At 47.4% G+C, this 22,402-nt stretch overlaps 2 protein-coding genes across 5 annotated transcripts in view; both read right to left on the bottom strand.

Moving 5' to 3' along the window:
- LOC147628819 (YebC-like protein) overlaps positions 1-22,402 on the bottom strand; it is a 99,837-nt gene that overhangs the window by 60,836 nt on the left and 16,599 nt on the right. The window lies entirely within an intron of this gene.
- On the bottom strand, positions 2,493-20,489 carry LOC147628820 (uncharacterized). The gene is made up of 3 exons (XM_086812992.1): positions 20,439-20,489; positions 7,117-7,997; positions 2,493-3,454 (listed from the first exon to the last, which is right to left on the bottom strand). Exons 1-3 carry the CDS (start codon positions 20,487-20,489, stop codon positions 3,268-3,270), a joined length of 1,119 nt encoding a protein of 372 aa, XP_086669118.1. The 3' UTR covers positions 2,493-3,267.

Below are 22,402 nucleotides of genomic sequence, written 5' to 3'. Positions count from 1 at the left end.
TCCAGTAAGTACTTTCCCACATATGTTTCATGGCCATCCCGCAAGAGTTACACCCAATGGTGCATCCATGAACATAATAAAGCACTTGATGTATCATACCAATATACATGCAGCACATGACACAATGCAGAGTATCTCCCAATGTATTCTCAATGGTACCAGGATCCAATGGCACCAGAATACAAAAATACCTCTACCTCGGGATACGTGCCAGAAGTTGTACTTGCACAATCAGCCTGCTGTCCTGATTCTGGTCACCTGAATCTGTGTAACCAGGCCTGTCCAGCACCTGTCTGCACCGCCTGCAACAACTGTACTTGCTGTACCTGGCTGTCCATACACTGTACGGCAGCCGTACAGTATGGTACTGCTGAAAACTAGTCTGCACAGCCTGTACAGTACCTGTGCGCAGCCAGTCCAGCAGAGAAGAAGACCCACAGCCCGTACCAGAGAGAGAGAGAGAAAGTGTACTTGCACAGATCTGGCCATACAGTGCTGTACGGCTGATTTACACTCAGAAAAACAGCAGCAGCACTCCAGAATCTGCAGTCGACTTGCTCTTCCACTTCTCCACGCTTGTGTACATGCGCTTGAAGGCTCCTCCACGACCCCTTTCCCAAAAGCTAGAGAGAGGGGGACGAGAGAGAAGCACTACTCCAAAAGTGGCTCCTCCCCAAAATAATCCCTAGGGCCCCCAACTTTAATAAGTCCCTAGGGCCACTAAGGCCTAGGGGCAAACTTTAATAAACATTAAAGTTTAATGTTTCTAGTTCCCCCCTTCACACCTAGGGATGTCCACACATCTTAAACTCTGTCCGGGCACCCCCCATGTGAATCATAAAATATTCTGACTCTGCAACCACCATGCCCACACTTGTGCTGTTCCATTTTCACAGGGCCATGACATACCCCCCTCTTGAAAAATGGCAAGCGTCCTCGATTGCATTCTGGTGATGCATCAAAATATCCAGAGTGAAATATACAATATGGCAAGATCAGCGTCCCAATCTCTCTAAGCCATACACATGTATCATCATTCACTGCAAACCAATGGCATAGAAAAGCATCTCATGAGCAAAGACACCCCATATGGCAAAAACAATGGCCTTCCAATGCATCTGGATGATAGAACAATCATCCTGCACAATAAGCCACACTGTCCTCTTGCTTGTTCCTTCAGAACCTCCAGCAAAAGTCTAAAACCAAATGGAAACACGTTAACTGTGTTAGCCAAAAACAAAACCATGCATCATTCTACATATGACACACATATGCATTCGCAAACAATATGCTCCTCAAAATGCTCTACCTACTCCAAAGTAACAGTCTAAGGGCTGCTCGCAAGCCTTACGCCCATGGGCATCCCGCAGGACCCACGACTGAAGGTAAAACATGAGCATATGAAAGCACTCAATGCATCCAAACACTACATCCAGTAAGTACTTTCCCACATATGTTTCATGGCCATCCCGCAAGAGTTACACCCAATGGTGCATCCATGAACATAATAAAGCACTTGATGTATCATACCAATATACATGCAGCACATGACACAATGCAGAGTATCTCCCAATGTATTCTCAATGGTACCAGGATCCAATGGCACCAGAATACAAAAATACCTCTACCTCAAAAAGTATATGCATACATGCACAAATAGAGTTCGATCCATATTTCCATGAAACCAAACCAACTCTAGGACTGCTCGCAAGACTTATGTCCTCCATAGAGTTATCCATAGTTGCAGTTAGAGTTCCAGGTGCGCGCAACTGCCAACTTTACCATCTCATGTGTCTAGAACACAATATCATAGAAGTCCCATAAGCAGATGTACTGTCAGCCTCAGTACCTTCGGGTGAATACAAAGATGTCACCAAGCGACTCCTAGATAACAAATGAGCTTGTCTCTAACAACAAGGGAGCGGTGGTGCTACCCCCCTCTTGAGCATCAGGCAATGCTCCAGACCCATGCTCTGCTGAACCTGAATGAGCCGTAACAAGAGCCGACTCCAACTCAAAGGCATCAAGATAAAGCTGCAACTCCTCAGGTGAATCTGCTAAGTCACCCTCCTCCATCCACTTCGCATCCATCAGTGAACCTCCTCCATCCACTTCGTATCCATCAGTGAACAGCTCTTGAACTTCACAGGATAGCGACGGGAAACTTTACCCTGTACCTTTCCTTCCTTATGTGCCAGTATATGCTCGGGAATAAGAACCTCGTCAAGTTCCTCCACTTCCATCTGAGCCTCATCTGATACATCCTCAGGCACCCAAAACCTGCTTGCACTCCACCCAAGTGATAAGCACAAGTCCTCGATGAAGCATAGTAGATCACCACTGCTAGACATAGAAAGAAACTGTCTTCCGAACCCATGAAGCCTCCGTGAAGATACCACCGGTAACAAACTGTCGAAAGCCATAGCCTTCAACGCATCTCTTGCACCATAACACTTCAACTGCTTCTTGTTCCTGGCCGACTACTTCTTGTTCTTGGTGTCTTTTCTCCTGAGCTTCATCATCAACTGTTGCTCTTCACCTCATATAGGCAAAGACACAAAATCCTGTACTGTGTCCTGCACTTCCTTTTCACTTTCCTCATGTTGAAGCTTTTGATGTGACTCTCATGAGACAACCACGAGCTCGGCTCCTTAGGAAAGTTGGCGATTGTCCCGACCAAAGCAACCACGGACTCGCCTCCTTGAGAAAGTCGACGATGTGTCCCGGCAACGGAACCTTGTAAACCGGCCTTCAGAGAGCAAAGGGCGGTGGAACAAACATTTGCACATAAAACACTTCAACACCATTGAGGACCTAGAAAAGGAAAACAAACAGGGGGAGCTAGAGTGCTCCTGCAAAAAGTACACGGACACCGATTGGCCCCAAATCGCAGTGGCGCCCCTTGCGGTATTTCTTTAATTGATTGTAAGAGCTTTGATTACAATATAAGGCTGGGAACTCAGTCGTCACAGTAGAACCCCTAAAGCCTGCAAAGAACCTGCATCTGGCTTCTAGTCCACACGGCATCCACAAACAAGTCCAGCCATTGTTCATATCAAAAGACTCTCTCACATTGAGTCTTGCATACAGAAGCTTTCTCCCATGATCAAGGCTGCCACAACCATCCATAACCTCTCACACTATGAACAGCATCACACCCTGACACATCCAGTGCTCCTGTATCACAACACAGACTCCCAAACTGTCTCTCAGAAGAGTATCACAGCACAGCATAACATACAGTCGACACACCTGTACAAACCCTCTCTACCATCCAAGGGTACTATCCATCTCTGTCATGGATTCCCTGTCCCCTGCCCAATCAGTAGCAAGGCTGTACCAAACATGTGTCCATTCCTGTACCTTCTGCCTGCATTGACCTATCTCCTGGAGAAACCCAAAAACATGTTTCCTCGAGAAACCTACGACCTGTTTCCACATGAAACCCTTAGGCCTGTTTCCCTTTGAAACTTCTGTCATGTTTCCATACATCTAGTTACCTGTTCCCACATGAAACATCTAGCAACATAGAGATGCCCATAACTGTAGGTCCCACTGTTCCTTTCTAGCAGGAAGAAAACAATCTGCTCCATGAGCACGCGGCCATGCGAGCTTGCATCACTCCCATGCCAAGAAACATAACCAAAAGACCTGTGCCTGTAGCCAAAAACCCAAGCACACATAGCTGAATTTGCAGCCACACAAAAACAGCCCGTAAACTGTCCCAAAACAGTCCTGAATCCAAAGCAAAGAGAAGCTGAAAGTTCCATCAGTTGAACGCCATCGACATGATGTCTATGTTCATGGAAAACCAGCCCTTGTCCACCTTTGTGCCGACTTTGAATGTACAGATCTGAAAAACAGCCCCGTACCCATCTGTACCACCTCGGGATACGTGCCAGAAGTTGTACTTGCACAATCAGCCTGCTGTCCTGATTCTGGTCACCTGAATCTGTGTAACCAGGCCTGTCCAGCACCTGTCTGCACCGCCTGCAGCAACTGTACTTGCTGTACCTGGCTGTCCATACACTGTACGGCAGCCGTACAGTATGGTACTGCTGAAAACTAGTCTGCACAGCCTGTACAGTACCTGTGCGCACCAGTCCAGCAGAGAAGAAGACCCACAGCCTGTACCAGAGAGAGAGAGAGAAAGTGTACTTGCACAGATCTGGCCGTACAGTGCTGTACGGCTGATTTACACTCAGAAAAACAGCAGCAGCACTCCAGAATCTGCAGTCGACTTGCTCTTCCACTTCTCCACGCTTGTGTACATGCGCTTGAAGGCTCCTCCACGACTCCTTTCCCAAAAGCTAGAGAGAGGGGGAGGAGAGAGAAGCACTACTCCAAAAGTGGCTCCTCCCCAAAATAATCCCTAGGGCCCCCAACTTTAATAAGTCCCTAGGGCCACTAAGGCCTAGGGGCAAACTTTAATAAACATTAAAGTTTAATGTTTCTAGTTCCCCCCTTCACACCTAGGGATGTCCACACATCTTAAACTCTGTCCGGGCACCCCCCATGTGAATCATAAAATATTCTGACTCTGCAACCACCATGCCCACACTTGTGCTGTTCCATTTTCACAGGGCCATGACATACCCCCCTCTTGAAAAATGGCAAGCGTCCTCGATTGCATTCTGGTGATGCATCAAAATATCCAGAGTGAAATATACAATATGGCAAGATCAGCGTCCCAATCTCTCTAAGCCATACACATGTATCATCATTCACTGCAAACCAATGGCATAGAAAAGCATCTCATGAGCAAAGACACCCCATATGGCAAAAACAATGGCCTTCCAATGCATCTGGATGATAGAACAATCATCCTGCACAATAAGCCACACTGTCCTCTTGCTTGTTCCTTCAGAACCTCCAGCAAAAGTCTAAAACCAAATGGAAACACGTTAACTGTGTTAGCCAAAAACAAAACCATGCATCATTCTACATATGACACACATATGCATTCGCAAACAATATGCTCCTCAAAATGCTCTACCTACTCCAAAGTAACAGTCTAAGGGCTGCTCGCAAGCCTTACGCCCATGGGCATCCCGCAGGACCCACGACTGAAGGTAAAACATGAGCATATGAAAGCACTCAATGCATCCAAACACTACATCCAGTAAGTACTTTCCCACATATGTTTCATGGCCATCCCGCAAGAGTTACACCCAATGGTGCATCCATGAACATAATAAAGCACTTGATGTATCATACCAATATACATGCAGCACATGACACAATGCAGAGTATCTCCCAATGTATTCTCAATGGTACCAGGATCCAATGGCACCAGAATACAAAAATACCTCTACCTCAAAAAGTATATGCATACATGCACAAATAGAGTTCGATCCATATTTCCATGAAACCAAACCAACTCTAGGACTGCTCGCAAGACTTATGTCCTCCATAGAGTTATCCATAGTTGCAGTTAGAGTTCCAGGTGCGCGCAACTGCCAACTTTACCATCTCATGTGTCTAGAACACAATATCATAGAAGTCCCATAAGCAGATGTACTGTCAGCCTCAGTACCTTCGGGTGAATACAAAGATGTCACCAAGCGACTCCTAGATAACAAATGAGCTTGTCTCTAACAACAAGGGAGCGGTGGTGCTACCCCCCTCTTGAGCATCAGGCAATGCTCCAGACCCATGCTCTGCTGAACCTGAATGAGCCGTAACAAGAGCCGACTCCAACTCAAAGGCATCAAGATAAAGCTGCAACTCCTCAGGTGAATCTGCTAAGTCACCCTCCTCCATCCACTTCGCATCCATCAGTGAACCTCCTCCATCCACTTCGTATCCATCAGTGAACAGCTCTTGAACTTCACAGGATAGCGACGGGAAACTTTACCCTGTACCTTTCCTTCCTTATGTGCCAGTATATGCTCGGGAATAAGAACCTCGTCAAGTTCCTCCACTTCCATCTGAGCCTCATCTGATACATCCTCAGGCACCCAAAACCTGCTTGCACTCCACCCAAGTGATAAGCACAAGTCCTCGATGAAGCATAGTAGATCACCACTGCTAGACATAGAAAGAAACTGTCTTCCGAACCCATGAAGCCTCCGTGAAGATACCACCGGTAACAAACTGTCGAAAGCCATAGCCTTCAACGCATCTCTTGCACCATAACACTTCAACTGCTTCTTGTTCCTGGCCGACTACTTCTTGTTCTTGGTGTCTTTTCTCCTGAGCTTCATCATCAACTCTTGCTCTTCACCTCATATAGGCAAAGACACAAAATCCTGTACTGTGTCCTGCACTTCCTTTTCACTTTCCTCATGTTGAAGCTTTTGATGTGACTCTCATGAGACAACCACGAGCTCGCCCCCTTAGGAAAGTTGGCGATTGTCCCGACCAAAGCAACCACGGACTCGCCTCCTTGAGAAAGTCGACGATGTGTCCCGGCAACGGAACCTTGTAAACCGGCCTTCAGAGAGCAAAGGGCGGTGGAACAAACATTTGCACATAAAACACTTCAACACCATTGAGGACCTAGAAAAGGAAAACAAACAGGGGGAGCTAGAGTGCTCCTGCAAAAAGTACACGGACACCGATTGGCCCCAAATCGCAGTGGCGCCCCTTGCGGTATTTCTTTAATTGATCGTAAGAGCTTTGATTACAATATAAGGCTGGGAACTCAATCGTCACAGTAGAACCCCTAAAGCCTGCAAAGAACCTGCATCTGGCTTCTAGTCCACACGGCATCCACAAACAAGTCCAGCCATTGTTCATATCAAAAGACTCTCTCACATTGAGTCTGCATACAGAAGCTTTCTCCCATGATCAAGGCTGCCACAACCATCCATAACCTCTCACACTATGAACAGCATCACACCCTGACACATCCAGTGCTCCTGTATCACAACACAGACTCCCAAACTGTCTCTCAGAAGAGTATCACAGCACAGCATAACATACAGTCGACACACCTGTACAAACCCTCTCTACCATCCAAGGGTACTATCCATCTCTGTCATGGATTCCCTGTCCCCTGCCCAATCAGTAGCAAGGCTGTACCAAACATGTGTCCATTCCTGTACCTTCTGCTTGCATGTGACCTATCTCCTGGAGAAACCCAAATACATGTTTCCTCAAGAAACCTACGACCTGTTTCCACATGAAACCCTTAGGCCTGTTTCCCTTTGAAACTTCTGTCTTGTTTCCATACATCTAGTTACCTGTTCCCACATGAAACATCTGGCAACATAGAGATGCCCATAACTGTAGGTCCCACTGTTCCTTTCTAGCAGGAAGAAAACAATCTGCTCCATGAGCACGCGGCCATGCGAGCTTGCATCACTCCCATGCCAAGAAACATAACCAAAAGACCTGTGCCTGTAGCCAAAAACCCAAGCACACATAGCTGAATTTGCAGCCACACAAAAACAGCCCGTAAACTGTCCCAAAACAGTCCTGAATCCAAAGCAAAGAGAAGCTGAAAGTTCCATCAGTTGAACGCCATCGACATGATGTCTATGTTCATGGAAAACCAGCCCTTGTCCACCTTTGTGCCGACTTTGAATGTACAGATCTGAAAAACAGCCCCGTACCCATCTGTACCACCTCGGGATACGTGCCAGAAGTTGTACTTGCACAATCAGCCTGCTGTCCTGATTCTGGTCACCTGAATCTGTGTAACCAGGCCTGTCCAGCACCTGTCTGCACCGCCTGCAGCAACTGTACTTGCTGTACCTGGCTGTCCATACACTGTACGGCAGCCGTACAGTATGGTACTGCTGAAAACTAGTCTGCACAGCCTGTACAGTACCTGTGCGCACCAGTCCAGCAGAGAAGAAGACCCACAGCCTGTACCAGAGAGAGAGAGAGAAAGTGTACTTGCACAGATCTGGCCGTACAGTGCTGTACGGCTGATTTACACTCAGAAAAACAGCAGCAGCACTCCAGAATCTGCAGTCGACTTGCTCTTCCACTTCTCCACGCTTGTGTACATGCGCTTGAAGGCTCCTCCACGACTCCTTTCCCAAAAGCTAGAGAGAGGGGGAGGAGAGAGAAGCACTACTCCAAAAGTGGCTCCTCCCCAAAATAATCCCTAGGGCCCCCAACTTTAATAAGTCCCTAGGGCCACTAAGGCCTAGGGGCAAACTTTAATAAACATTAAAGTTTAATGTTTCTAGTTCCCCCCTTCACACCTAGGGATGTCCACACATCTTAAACTCTGTCCGGGCACCCCCCATGTGAATCATAAAATATTCTGACTCTGCAACCACCATGCCCACACTTGTGCTGTTCCATTTTCACAGGGCCATGACATACCCCCCTCTTGAAAAATGGCAAGCGTCCTCGATTGCATTCTGGTGATGCATCAAAATATCCAGAGTGAAATATACAATATGGCAAGATCAGCGTCCCAATCTCTCTAAGCCATACACATGTATCATCATTCACTGCAAACCAATGGCATAGAAAAGCATCTCATGAGCAAAGACACCCCATATGGCAAAAACAATGGCCTTCCAATGCATCTGGATGATAGAACAATCATCCTGCACAATAAGCCACACTGTCCTCTTGCTTGTTCCTTCAGAACCTCCAGCAAAAGTCTAAAACCAAATGGAAACACGTTAACTGTGTTAGCCAAAAACAAAACCATGCATCATTCTACATATGACACACATATGCATTCGCAAACAATATGCTCCTCAAAATGCTCTACCTACTCCAAAGTAACAGTCTAAGGGCTGCTCGCAAGCCTTACGCCCATGGGCATCCCGCAGGACCCACGACTGAAGGTAAAACATGAGCATATGAAAGCACTCAATGCATCCAAACACTACATCCAGTAAGTACTTTCCCACATATGTTTCATGGCCATCCCGCAAGAGTTACACCCAATGGTGCATCCATGAACATAATAAAGCACTTGATGTATCATACCAATATACATGCAGCACATGACACAATGCAGAGTATCTCCCAATGTATTCTCAATGGTACCAGGATCCAATGGCACCAGAATACAAAAATACCTCTACCTCAAAAAGTATATGCATACATGCACAAATAGAGTTCGATCCATATTTCCATGAAACCAAACCAACTCTAGGACTGCTCGCAAGACTTATGTCCTCCATAGAGTTATCCATAGTTGCAGTTAGAGTTCCAGGTGCGCGCAACTGCCAACTTTACCATCTCATGTGTCTAGAACACAATATCATAGAAGTCCCATAAGCAGATGTACTGTCAGCCTCAGTACCTTCGGGTGAATACAAAGATGTCACCAAGCGACTCCTAGATAACAAATGAGCTTGTCTCTAACAACAAGGGAGCGGTGGTGCTACCCCCCTCTTGAGCATCAGGCAATGCTCCAGACCCATGCTCTGCTGAACCTGAATGAGCCGTAACAAGAGCCGACTCCAACTCAAAGGCATCAAGATAAAGCTGCAACTCCTCAGGTGAATCTGCTAAGTCACCCTCCTCCATCCACTTCGCATCCATCAGTGAACCTCCTCCATCCACTTCGTATCCATCAGTGAACAGCTCTTGAACTTCACAGGATAGCGACGGGAAACTTTACCCTGTACCTTTCCTTCCTTATGTGCCAGTATATGCTCGGGAATAAGAACCTCGTCAAGTTCCTCCACTTCCATCTGAGCCTCATCTGATACATCCTCAGGCACCCAAAACCTGCTTGCACTCCACCCAAGTGATAAGCACAAGTCCTCGATGAAGCATAGTAGATCACCACTGCTAGACATAGAAAGAAACTGTCTTCCGAACCCATGAAGCCTCCGTGAAGATACCACCGGTAACAAACTGTCGAAAGCCATAGCCTTCAACGCATCTCTTGCACCATAACACTTCAACTGCTTCTTGTTCCTGGCCGACTACTTCTTGTTCTTGGTGTCTTTTCTCCTGAGCTTCATCATCAACTCTTGCTCTTCACCTCATATAGGCAAAGACACAAAATCCTGTACTGTGTCCTGCACTTCCTTTTCACTTTCCTCATGTTGAAGCTTTTGATGTGACTCTCATGAGACAACCACGAGCTCGCCCCCTTAGGAAAGTTGGCGATTGTCCCGACCAAAGCAACCACGGACTCGCCTCCTTGAGAAAGTCGACGATGTGTCCCGGCAACGGAACCTTGTAAACCGGCCTTCAGAGAGCAAAGGGCGGTGGAACAAACATTTGCACATAAAACACTTCAACACCATTGAGGACCTAGAAAAGGAAAACAAACAGGGGGAGCTAGAGTGCTCCTGCAAAAAGTACACGGACACCGATTGGCCCCAAATCGCAGTGGCGCCCCTTGCGGTATTTCTTTAATTGATCGTAAGAGCTTTGATTACAATATAAGGCTGGGAACTCAATCGTCACAGTAGAACCCCTAAAGCCTGCAAAGAACCTGCATCTGGCTTCTAGTCCACACGGCATCCACAAACAAGTCCAGCCATTGTTCATATCAAAAGACTCTCTCACATTGAGTCTGCATACAGAAGCTTTCTCCCATGATCAAGGCTGCCACAACCATCCATAACCTCTCACACTATGAACAGCATCACACCCTGACACATCCAGTGCTCCTGTATCACAACACAGACTCCCAAACTGTCTCTCAGAAGAGTATCACAGCACAGCATAACATACAGTCGACACACCTGTACAAACCCTCTCTACCATCCAAGGGTACTATCCATCTCTGTCATGGATTCCCTGTCCCCTGCCCAATCAGTAGCAAGGCTGTACCAAACATGTGTCCATTCCTGTACCTTCTGCTTGCATGTGACCTATCTCCTGGAGAAACCCAAATACATGTTTCCTCAAGAAACCTACGACCTGTTTCCACATGAAACCCTTAGGCCTGTTTCCCTTTGAAACTTCTGTCTTGTTTCCATACATCTAGTTACCTGTTCCCACATGAAACATCTGGCAACATAGAGATGCCCATAACTGTAGGTCCCACTGTTCCTTTCTAGCAGGAAGAAAACAATCTGCTCCATGAGCACGCGGCCATGGGAGCTTGCATCACTCCCATGCCAAGAAACATAACCAAAAGACCTATGCCTGTAGCCAAAAACCCAAGCACACATAGCTGAATTTGCAGCCACACAAAAACAGCCCGTAAACTGTCCCAAAACAGTCCTGAATCCAAAGCAAAGAGAAGCTGAAAGTTCCATCAGTTGAACGCCATCGACATGATGTCTATGTTCATGGAAAACCAGCCCTTGTCCACCTTTGTGCCGACTTTGAATGTACAGATCTGAAAAACAGCCCCGTACCCATCTGTACCACCTCGGGATACGTGCCAGAAGTTGTACTTGCACAATCAGCCTGCTGTCCTGATTCTGGTCACCTGAATCTGTGTAACCAGGCCTGTCCAGCACCTGTCTGCACCGCCTGCAGCAACTGTACTTGCTGTACCTGGCTGTCCATACACTGTACGGCAGCCGTACAGTATGGTACTGCTGAAAACTAGTCTGCACAGCCTGTACAGTACCTGTGCGCAGCCAGTCCAGCAGAGAAGAAGACCCACAGCCTGTACCAGAGAGAGAGAGAGAAAGTGTACTTGCACAGATCTGGCCGTACAGTGCTGTACGGCTGATTTACACTCAGAAAAACAGCAGCAGCACTCCAGAATCTGCAGTCGACTTGCTCTTCCACTTCTCCACGCTTGTGTACATGCGCTTGAAGGCTCCTCCACGACTCCTTTCCCAAAAGCTAGAGAGAGGGGGAGGAGAGAGAAGCACTACTCCAAAAGTGGCTCCTCCCCAAAATAATCCCTAGGGCCCCCAACTTTAATAAGTCCCTAGGGCCACTAAGGCCTAGGGGCAAACTTTAATAAACATTAAAGTTTAATGTTTCTAGTTCCCCCCTTCACACCTAGGGATGTCCACACATCTTAAACTCTGTCCGGGCACCCCCCATGTGAATCATAAAATATTCTGACTCTGCAACCACCATGCCCACACTTGTGCTGTTCCATTTTCACAGGGCCATGACATACCCCCCTCTTGAAAAATGGCAAGCGTCCTCGATTGCATTCTGGTGATGCATCAAAATATCCAGAGTGAAATATACAATATGGCAAGATCAGCGTCCCAATCTCTCTAAGCCATACACATGTATCATCATTCACTGCAAACCAATGGCATAGAAAAGCATCTCATGAGCAAAGACACCCCATATGGCAAAAACAATGGCCTTCCAATGCATCTGGATGATAGAACAATTATCCTGCACAATAAGCCACACTGTCCTCTTGCTTGTTCCTTCAGAACCTACAGCAAAAGTCTAAAACCAAATGCAAACACGTTAACTGTGTTAGCCAAAAACAAAACCATGCATCATTCTACATATGACACACATATGCATTCGCAAACAATATGCTCCTCAAAATGCTCTACCTACTCCAAAGTAACAGTCTAAGGGCTGCTCGCAAGCCTTACGCCCATGGGCATCCCGCAGGACCCACGACTGAAGGTAAAACATGAGCATATGAAAGCACTCAATGCATCCAAACACTACATCCAGTAAGTACTTTCCCACATATGTTTCATGGCCATCCCGCAAGAGTTACACCCAATGGTGCATCCATGAACATAATAAAGCACTTGATGTATCATACCAATATACATGCAGCACATGACACAATGCAGAGTATCTCCCAATGTATTCTCAATGGTACCAGGATCCAATGGCACCAGAATACAAAAATACCTCTACCTCAAAAAGTGTATGCATACATGCACAAATAGAGTTCGATCCATATTTCCATGGAACCAAACCAACTCTAGGACTGCTCGCAAGACTTATGTCCTCCATAGAGTTATCCATAGTTGCAGTTAGAGTTCCAGGTGCGCGCAACTGCCAACTTTACCATCTCATGTGTCTAGAACACAATATCATAGAAGTCCCATAAGCAGATGTACTGTCAGCCTCAGTACCTTCGGGTGAATACAAAGATGTCACCAAGCGACTCCTAGATAACAAATGAGCTTGTCTCTAACAACAAGGAAGCGGTGGTGCTACCCCCCTCTTGAGCATCAGGCAATGCTCCAGACCCATGCTCTGCTGAACCTGAATGAGCCGTAACAAGAGCCGACTCCAACTCAAAGGCATCAAGATAAAGCTGCAACTCCTCAGGTGAATCTGCTAAGTCCCCCTCCTCCATCCACTTCGCATCCATCAGTGAACCTCCTCCATCCACTTCGTATCCATCAGTGAACAGCTCTTGAACTTCACAGGATAGCGACGGGAAACTTTACCCTGTACCTTTCCTTCCTTATGTGCCAGTATATGCTCGGGAATAAGAACCTCGTCAAGTTCCTCCACTTCCATCTGAGCCTCATCTGATACATCCTCAGGCACCCAAAACCTGCTTGCACTCCACCCAAGTGATAAGCACAAGTCCTCGATGAAGCATAGTAGATCACCACTGCTAGACATAGAAAGAAACTGTCTTCCGAACCCATGAAGCCTCCGTGAAGATACCACCGGTAACAAACTGTCGAAAGCCATAGCCTTCAACGCATCTCTTGCACCATAACACTTCAACTGCTTCTTGTTCCTGGCCGACTACTTCTTGTTCTTGGTGACTTTTCTCCTGAGCTTCATCATCAACTCTTGCTCTTCACCTCATATAGGCAAAGACACAAAATCCTGTACTGTGTCCTGCACTTCCTTTTCACTTTCCTCATGTCGAAGCTTTTGATGTGACTCTCATGAGACAACCACGAGCTCGCCCCCTTAGGAAAGTTGGCGATTGTCCCGACCAAAGCAACCACGGACTCGCCTCCTTGAGAAAGTCGACGATGTGTCCCGGCAACGGAACCTTGTAAACCGGCCTTCAGAGAGCAAAGGGCGGTGGAACAAACATTTGCACATAAAACACTTCAACACCATTGAGGACCTAGAAAAGGAAAACAAACAGGGGGAGCTAGAGTGCTCCTACAAAAAGTACACGGACACCGATTGGCCCCAAATCGCAGTGGCGCCCCTTGCGGTATTTCTTTAATTGATTGTAAGAGCTTTGATTACAATATAGGGCTGGGAACTCAGTCGTCACAGTAGAACCCCTCAAGCCTGCAAAGAACCTGCATCTGGCTTCTAGTCCACACGGCATCCACAAACAAGTCCAGCCATTGTTCATATCAAAAGACTCTCTCACACTGAGTCTGCATACAGAAGCTTTCTCCCATGATCAACGCTGCCACAACCATCCATAACCTCTCACACTATGAACAGCATCACACCCTGACACATCCAGTGCTCCTGTATCACAACACAGACTTCCAAACTGTCTCTCAGAAGAGTATCACAGCACAGCATAACATACAGTCGACACACCTGTACAAACCCTCTCTACCATCCAAGGGTACTATCCATCTCTATCATGGATTCCCTGTCCCCTGCCCAATCAGTAGCAAGGCTGTACCAAACATGTGTCCATTCCTGTACCTTCTGCCTGCATGTGACCTATCTCCTGGAGAAACCCAAAAACATGCTTCCTCGAGAAACCTACGACCTGTTTCCACATGAAACCCTTAGGCCTGTTTCCCTTTGAAACTTCTGTCATGTTTCCATACATCTAGTTACCTGTTCCCACATGAAACATCTGGCAACATAGAGATGTCCATAACTGTAGGTCCCACTGTTCCTTTCTAGCAGGAAGAAAACAATCTGCTCCATGAGCACGCGGCCATGCGAGCTTGCATCACTCCCATGCCAAGAAACATAACCAAAAGACCTGTGCCTGTAGCCAAAAACCCAAGCACACATAGCTGAATTTGCAGCCACACAAAAACAGCCCGTAAACTGTCCCAAAACAGTCCTGAATCCAAAGCAAAGAGAAGCTGAAAGTTCCATCAGTTGAACGCCATCGACATGATGTCTATGTTCATGGAAAACCAGCCCTTGTCCACCTTTGTGCCGACTTTGAATGTACAGATCTGAAAAACAGCCCCGTACCCATCTGTACCACCTCGGGATACGTGCCAGAAGTTGTACTTGCACAATCAGCCTGCTGTCCTGATTCTGGTCACCTGAATCTGTGTAACCAGGCCTGTCCAGCACCTGTCTGCACCGCCTGCAGCAACTGTACTTGCTGTACCTGGCTGTCCATACACTGTACGGCAGCCGTACAGTGTGGTACTGCTGAAAACTAGTCTGCACAGCCTGTACAGTACCTGTGCGCAGCCAGTCCAGCAGAGAAGAAGACCCACAGCCTGTACCAGAGAGAGAGAGAGAAAGTGTACTTGCACAGATCTGGCCGTACAGTGCTGTACGGCTGATTTACACTCAGAAAAACAGCAGCAGCACTCCAGAATCTGCAGTCAACTTGCTCTTCCACTTCTCCACGCTTGTCTACATGCGCTTGAAGGCTCCTCCACGACTCCTTTCCCAAAAGCTAGAGAGAGGGGGAGGAGAGAGAAGCACTACTCCAAAAGTGGCTCCTCCCCAAAATAATCCCTAGGGCCCCCAACTTTAATAAGTCCCTAGGGCCACTAAGGCCTAGGGGCAATTAATAAACATTAAAGTTTAATGTTTCTAGTTCCCCCCTTCACACCTAGGGATGTCCACACATCTTAAACTCTGTCCGGGCACCCCCCATGTGAATCATAAAATATTCTGACTCTGCAACCACCATGCCCACACTTGTGCTGTTCCATTTTCACAGGGCCATGACATACCCCACTCTTGAAAAATGGCAAGCGTCCTCGATTGCATTCTGGTGATGCATCAAAATATCCAGAGTGAAATATACAATATGGCAAGATCAGCGTCCCAATCTCTCTAAGCCATACACATGTATCATCATTCACTGCAAACCAGTATGGTACTGCTGAAAACTAGTCTGTACAGCCTGTACAGTACCTGTGCGCAGCCAGTCCAGCAGAGAAGAAGACCCACAGCCTGTACCAGAGAGAGAGAGAGAGAAAGTGTACTTGCACAGATCTAGCCGTACAGTGCTGTACGGCTGATTTACACTCAGAAAAACAGCAACAGCACTCCAGAATCTGCAGTCGACTTGCTCTTCCACTTCTCCACGCTTGTGTACATGCGCTTGAAGGCTCCTCCACGACTCCTTTCCCAAAAGCTAGAGAGAGGGGGGGAGGAGAGAGAAGCACTACTCCAAAAGTGGCTCCTCCCCAAAATAATCCCTAGGGCCCCCAACTTTAATAAGTCCCTAGGGCCACTAAGGCCTAGGGGCAAACTTTAATAAACATTAAAGTTTAATGTTTCTAGTTCCCCCCTTCACACCTAGGGATGTCCACACATCTTAAACTCTGTCCGGGCACCCCCCATGTGAATCATAAAATATTCTGACTCTGCAACCACCATGCCCACACGTGTGCTGTTCCATTTTCACAGGGCCATGCACGGGCTCTTGTCTCTTTGCACTCCTCATCATACCAGCTGTTCTGGGGCATACACCCAGAACGCTGTCTCTGTCGAGGCTGAGTATGTGGATATGCCTCTCTCGCTGCATCCTATAAAGTCTTTGTCAGTATATGGGTCAGTATATGGGTCAGCTCCTCCAAAGATCTCCCTGGCTCCTCTGTGTACAGACGTCTATAAATCCCATCTTTGTAGACAGCATCAGTCTCTGAAGTAAAAGTATATCGAGTGTGATCTGCCCCTCGTGTCCTCTGAGCTGTGGTAAAGTGAAAAGAGATGGTCAATGTCAACAATGCAAGATCCACTACTACCCCAATGTGCCGAGATCCAACTGTGAAGTCCTCAATGCATGAAACAAAGCTCAACATAGCCATAATATAATCCCCTGTGCTAGCACCATGTCTATGTGGAAAGCAAGTAAAATCAACTGCTGACGGAAACCTCTGCAAGCCATTAAGTATGGCCAACCCATGTGCAGTCCCCATATCTACCAAATATCTCCCATACTCTGTGCACTCCACATCCTGTGAGCGTCTGTCTAATCCCATATCCAGAGTGTCCAGCTCTCTCAGCATCTCCTCTGAGGTATCATAAAAGGCTGTCTGGCGGTGGCCCGTCCAGGCATTAAAGTCCCCTAACAGGATGATGTCTCCATCCCTAGAGAACTCCCATATGTCATTATTTAGCACAGAGAAAGGAGACTGCCCTCTAGGTGCAAAATAGCATATGGCAATATACAGGAATCTACCTGTGCCGGCCCTCAGTCTCACCCACATATATCTGGCCTAATCATCTCTCCGAACGATGTGTAGAAGCGGTTGCAGCTCCTCCCTGAAAAGAACTGCCACCCCCCCTATCCTCTACTACTGTGTACCGATCTCGTCCCTACTCTGCAAGCTGTCTCCCATCTGTATCCTATCACCTATGGCATCATCTGACCAGGGGCCTAGTGAGTCTCCGAGTAGAAGACTATATCTCTATCTCTAAAGCTGTCCTCAAAGGCACCTACATCAAGTCTGAGGGATCCATTGCAGTTCCAGGCTGCCAGCTTTAATTTGGTCCCTTAGGTCTCGCACGGTCATGTAGAGCGTCGCTCCACGATGACCACCCTCCCTTCTCTATAAAATGCTATCTTTCCCTTTTCTCTTGCCGCCCTAATCGTTGGCGTGACTTCCTTCATATGTGCAAGCTGTGAAAGAGTAAGATCGTCACCAAGAAAAATGCATGTTTTCTTTAAAGTGGGTCGCCTCTTCAAGAACTCCTTCTTCGCCTCAATAGAGGGGAAGCGAAGTATGAGAGCTCTTTCCTTTGATGTTTCCCCGTTGCCTCCGCTTTTTTTGCCCACTCTCCAGGCTTTTGCGTGTGCCGGACTGTCAATCCCCATCAACACCATAAGCTCTTTCACCTCCTGTTCAATTTTATCCCAGTCTTTAAGGCCGGTAATCCTCACATGCAAAGCACGTGTACGTCTTCGTTGTTCCTCTTCCAAAGTCATGTTAATGATTGTAGGTGTAGGGGTTGTTATCTCCTTACCTTTACCCTTCTTGGCGACCTCTATCCACTTCTCCGCTTCATCCATCTTCGTTTGAGTCTTGGTAATGACTTCCACCCATGAGGAAGTCTTTGCTTCGATTTGCTTCTCTTCTTCCTTAATTGCCCGTACTTGTTCCTTGATAACCTTGAGCTCTTCTATCATGGATGGCTGAATTTCACCTTCTTCAAGTCCACCATTTGCCTTAGCCTCTGCAAGCTCCCTCTAAAGAGCTGAAATTACGCCTTTGAGCGTGTTGACCTCCCCGTAAAGGTCTTTGACTTCTGCTATGAGGTCCTCCTTCTCCTCTTTCCACCGCTTATCCTCATTGAATACCATTTGGAGAAAGTTGGCTTTCTCCTTCCACCATCCCTCCATCTCCGCCTTCCATTCCTTCATCTCCTTTTCCACATTTGTTATCCTCTTGTTTGTGACCATAAAGTTTGCCTTCGTCGGGTTGCGCAAGGGGGAAGCCATGGAAGAAGCGAGAGAGAGAGAGAGAGAGAGAGAGAGATTGCAGATCTGAAATTCAGAAAGTGCAACCAAACCCTAAAACGCAGACGCGAACCCTAAAAAACGCAAACGCTTGAGAGAGGGAAAGAAGGGGGGAGAGAGAGAGAGAGCGAGAGATGGAGGGGTCAAAAGGCGGGGTGCAGGACGGCAAGAAGGCACACAGGCGGGGAGGAGGGGAGGGAGAGATGTGGGGAACGTGAGGGGGGGGACGCAGGCAGGCAGCAGGAGAGAGGGGCGCAGGCGGGCAAGGGGGGGGGGGCGCAGGCAGGCAGGCAACGGGAGAGAGAGCGAAGGGGGGCGAGGCAGGCAGCGGGAGGGGTGGGCGCAGCGGGCAACGGGAAGGGGGGGGGGCAGCGGGAGGGAGGGAGGGAGAGAGAGAGAGAGAGAGAGATCTCGACTGGTGCGGGTGCCGTCAATCGAGGCTCAAAAAGGCGTAGTGTCCTCAGAGGCGGTCTGCTGCCCTGTAACAAATAGGTGCTGTGTGCAAGGGGGCGAAGGGTATCCAGTGAGCTTACCCATAGACCCGCTTCCATCATGCTGGTCTAAGCCTGTCCGGTCTGGCTGCGGAGATGCCTCAACGATGCGGTCTGCTCCATGCTGCAAAAAACCACCCGCTTGGCTGTCACATGCAAGTGACCTGCTCCACGACTGCCAGCACCTAGCCAGATTCGCTGCTGCACACTCGTCCCCTGCACCGCCTTCCCACACCTGGCTGCCCGCCTATCTGACGCCTGCCTGGCTGCCCACCTGTCTGGTCGCTAGTTGATTGCAGTCCGTACACATAGTACGTTTGGTGTCCTTTCGCTGGCTGCAACCCGCCTGGCGCCCAGAGCTGTTCACAGCCCGCCTGGCTGTAGCCACACACAGCCCACCTGGCTGTAGCCATGCGCACATCCCGCCTAGCTATAGCCATACGCATTGCCCGCCCGCTTGTACCACATGATGACCACACCTCGACTCCACACGGCGACCCTGCCCTCCTTCAGCTCCGCCACCCTTCACTTATAAAGGGGCAATGCGCTTTCTCCAAAACACCAAAAGCGATTAGCAAAAACGCATACCTTTTAAAATAATAATACTTTTAAACCTTCAAAGGTTATTAAACCTTATAAACTTATAACTCCCTTTTGTCCCCTTTTAACACTTGGACTGGCCACACACATGGGTTTTCCTTTTCATATCCAACTGATGCTTGTTCAAACTTGTCCATCCCGTGCCCATCTACTTGTTGTCCAGAGGAAAAAACACAGGGTCGTAACACCAGTACCACTTTGTGCGGAAGTGGATCTTGGAGGGAGACATTATCCTTGAATATTACCCAGTACAATGCTGCATAGTTATTCACCAAAGGATTATCTCAGTCAGCTATCGGCATTCATGGCAGCTCCTTGGGTCTTGGGTCACCCCCAGGACCTGAGAGGGGGTGTTAGCATATATCATCTCATGTTGGTGGCTTTTCTTGTGTTTATGGGCCTTTGATGTGGGTTGCCCACCCATTTTATGGAGCTTTCACCTAGTTTTAGGTCGTGTGGGACACTAGGCTGCAGTCGGCCAACTCACATTGGAGTATATATATGGGCTGCCCTCTTCATCATTTATCATTCATTCCTTGATCATTCTTGTTGATCACTTTGTTGAGCACCTTTAGCCCTCTACCCACGGAGTCCACTCCTCGCCTACGGGCTGGTTGTATCCACTCTTTTCTTGTGATTAGTGCATCAGCGTTTTGCTGTTTTCTGTCATCTCTCTTGGAGCTTCAGCGTTTTTGTCATTCGTTTACATCTTTCCATTGCCCTCTAACAGAACCAATTACTAGGAAGAAATTTTCTGCAAAGCAATAGGTACATGAACAAAGCGTGAATGCCACAAAAAGGTCGCATCAACAGAGACTAAGGCATGAGAAGGAGAGAATAGTTGATGGATATGAGAGTCGAATGAGGAAATTTGTGAGGAGAAAGTGGTGATTTTGTAGAGGCCTCTATCATGAACTCCATTGGCCAACGACTGTGAGTGTATGTCTGTCAATGACCTCAACCACGTCATCATCAAAATCAACTCCAAGTCCCTTCCGAGCAGCCATGTGAACTGAAAACAAGTTCTTTGAAAGTCAAGGCACGTGCAAGTGGAACTAGAGGCCATAGAGAATGGGACTTGGGAGTTGGTTCCAAGGCCACTGAAACGGTCGGTCATTGGTCTCAAGTGGGTCTACAAAACCAAGTATAAGTCCAATGGGTCTGTGGACAAGCACAAGGCCAGACTTGTGGCTAAGGGCTATGCTTAGCGGCGGCCAAGCATCGACACCGACAGCTAGGATGGCCACGATTCGGACAGTTCTTGCCCTTGCCTCTCGTAAGCAATGGTGGGTGTATCAGATGGATGTTAAATCTATGTTCCTAAATGGTGACTTGCAAGAGGAGCCCGGAACCTCCAGGCTTTGAGGTTCCGAGCTCAAAAGGTATGGTTTATAGGTTACGGAACGCCTTGTATAGTCTGAAACAAGCTCCTAGGGCTTGGAACCACAATATTGATGCTTTCTTTCAGAAACATGGTTTCCAGAGATCAGTTGCAGTTTATGCAAACACCTTTGAAGACTCATAGGAACGTAGGATTGCGGATCTTGCAATATCTGCAAGGTACAAAGGATCTTGGACTCTTTTATGACACTACAAGGGGATCGAAGAACCGAGTCAGTCTCCGAGGTTGGAGTGACTCTGATTGGGGAGGAGATTCAAACACGAGGAGATCTACTTTAAGAGATCTACTTTAAGATACGGCTTTACCCTTGGCTCGGGAGCGATTTCTTGGAGCAACAAGAAGCAACCTACTATTGCCCTGTCTTCCACTGAGGCAAAGTATCGAGCTACTTGTAGTGCTGCTTGCGAGGTGGTGTGGCTTAGGAGGTTCCTTGGCGAGATTGGGTTTCAGCCAATGTTGCCAGGCGTTTCTGAAACGCAGGTATGAAACAGGTTTCGTACGTTTTGAAATGTTTCCTAAAAGATAAGAAACGGGTCCGAAAAGGTTTCAAACAAAATAGAAAAAATATGTATATTCTTAACTTGAAATATACAAAAAAAATATGTATTTAGCCCTATGACAACACTTATAAGAGACCACACAAAGTTCACCATGCTAGATGCAACTGAAAAAACATGGCTCACCTAATCAAACTGCCTTTGTAAAACTGCTCCAAATTCACTCTATATTGCCTAAGGTAGGTAGCCTTGGGCCTCAATAGAGCAAGGAGAGGAAGATATGCAAGAAAATTTTGAACACAAAGTAAAAAGCGTACTTCACTATGAGCTCTGCAGAGAAAACGTACGTAAAGCATAAAAGAAAATTACCCCTCGAATAGACCTCCACAAGGCCCAAGGACACCAAGGATGACACGGGGATTTCACAAGCGCACTATCACTGGCCAGCTGGTACATACCGTCGTGAAACATGCAGGGAACCGCCTCTGAAAAACGAGCATAGAAAAAATGTACGAAATGATGGCAATGTGATCTAGGACATTATTAAAATTGGGCTTTAAAAAAACGTGTTTCATATAGTACAAAACGTTTCGTACGTTTCCACCAAGTAAGACACGTGTTTCTATGCAACACTAGTTTCAGCAAAAGGAACCCACGGTCATCAAGTGCAACCACCAGAGCTGTATAGCTATTGCTCAGAACCAGGTCTTCCATGCCCGGACCAAGCATATAGAGATACGATATCACTTTGTTCGAGAAAAGATTTTGGATAATGACATCTTGCTAGCCTTTTGTTCAACGGAGGACAATCCAGAGGACCTCTTCACGAAGCCTCTTCCTCAGCAAATGCTCCGTAGCTCAATGGGATTGGTTCCACATCTAGGAGCTGAGAGGGGGTGTTGGCATTCAACTCCTGTCTGTACCATACTGAGTGAGGGCTTGTAATGTGGGTGTACCAGCCCGTGGGAGGACTCCCTAATCATGTCCATGTTTTCCATTTTTTCTAGTTTTGTTGTAGCCG

This window comes from Cibotium barometz, chromosome 18, assembly GCF_041138505.1.
Source record: "Cibotium barometz isolate CiBa-2024 chromosome 18, ASM4113850v1, whole genome shotgun sequence".
Taxonomy (NCBI): Eukaryota; Viridiplantae; Streptophyta; class Polypodiopsida; order Cyatheales; family Cibotiaceae; genus Cibotium; species Cibotium barometz.
This window is presented reverse-complemented; position numbering and strand designations above follow the sequence as displayed.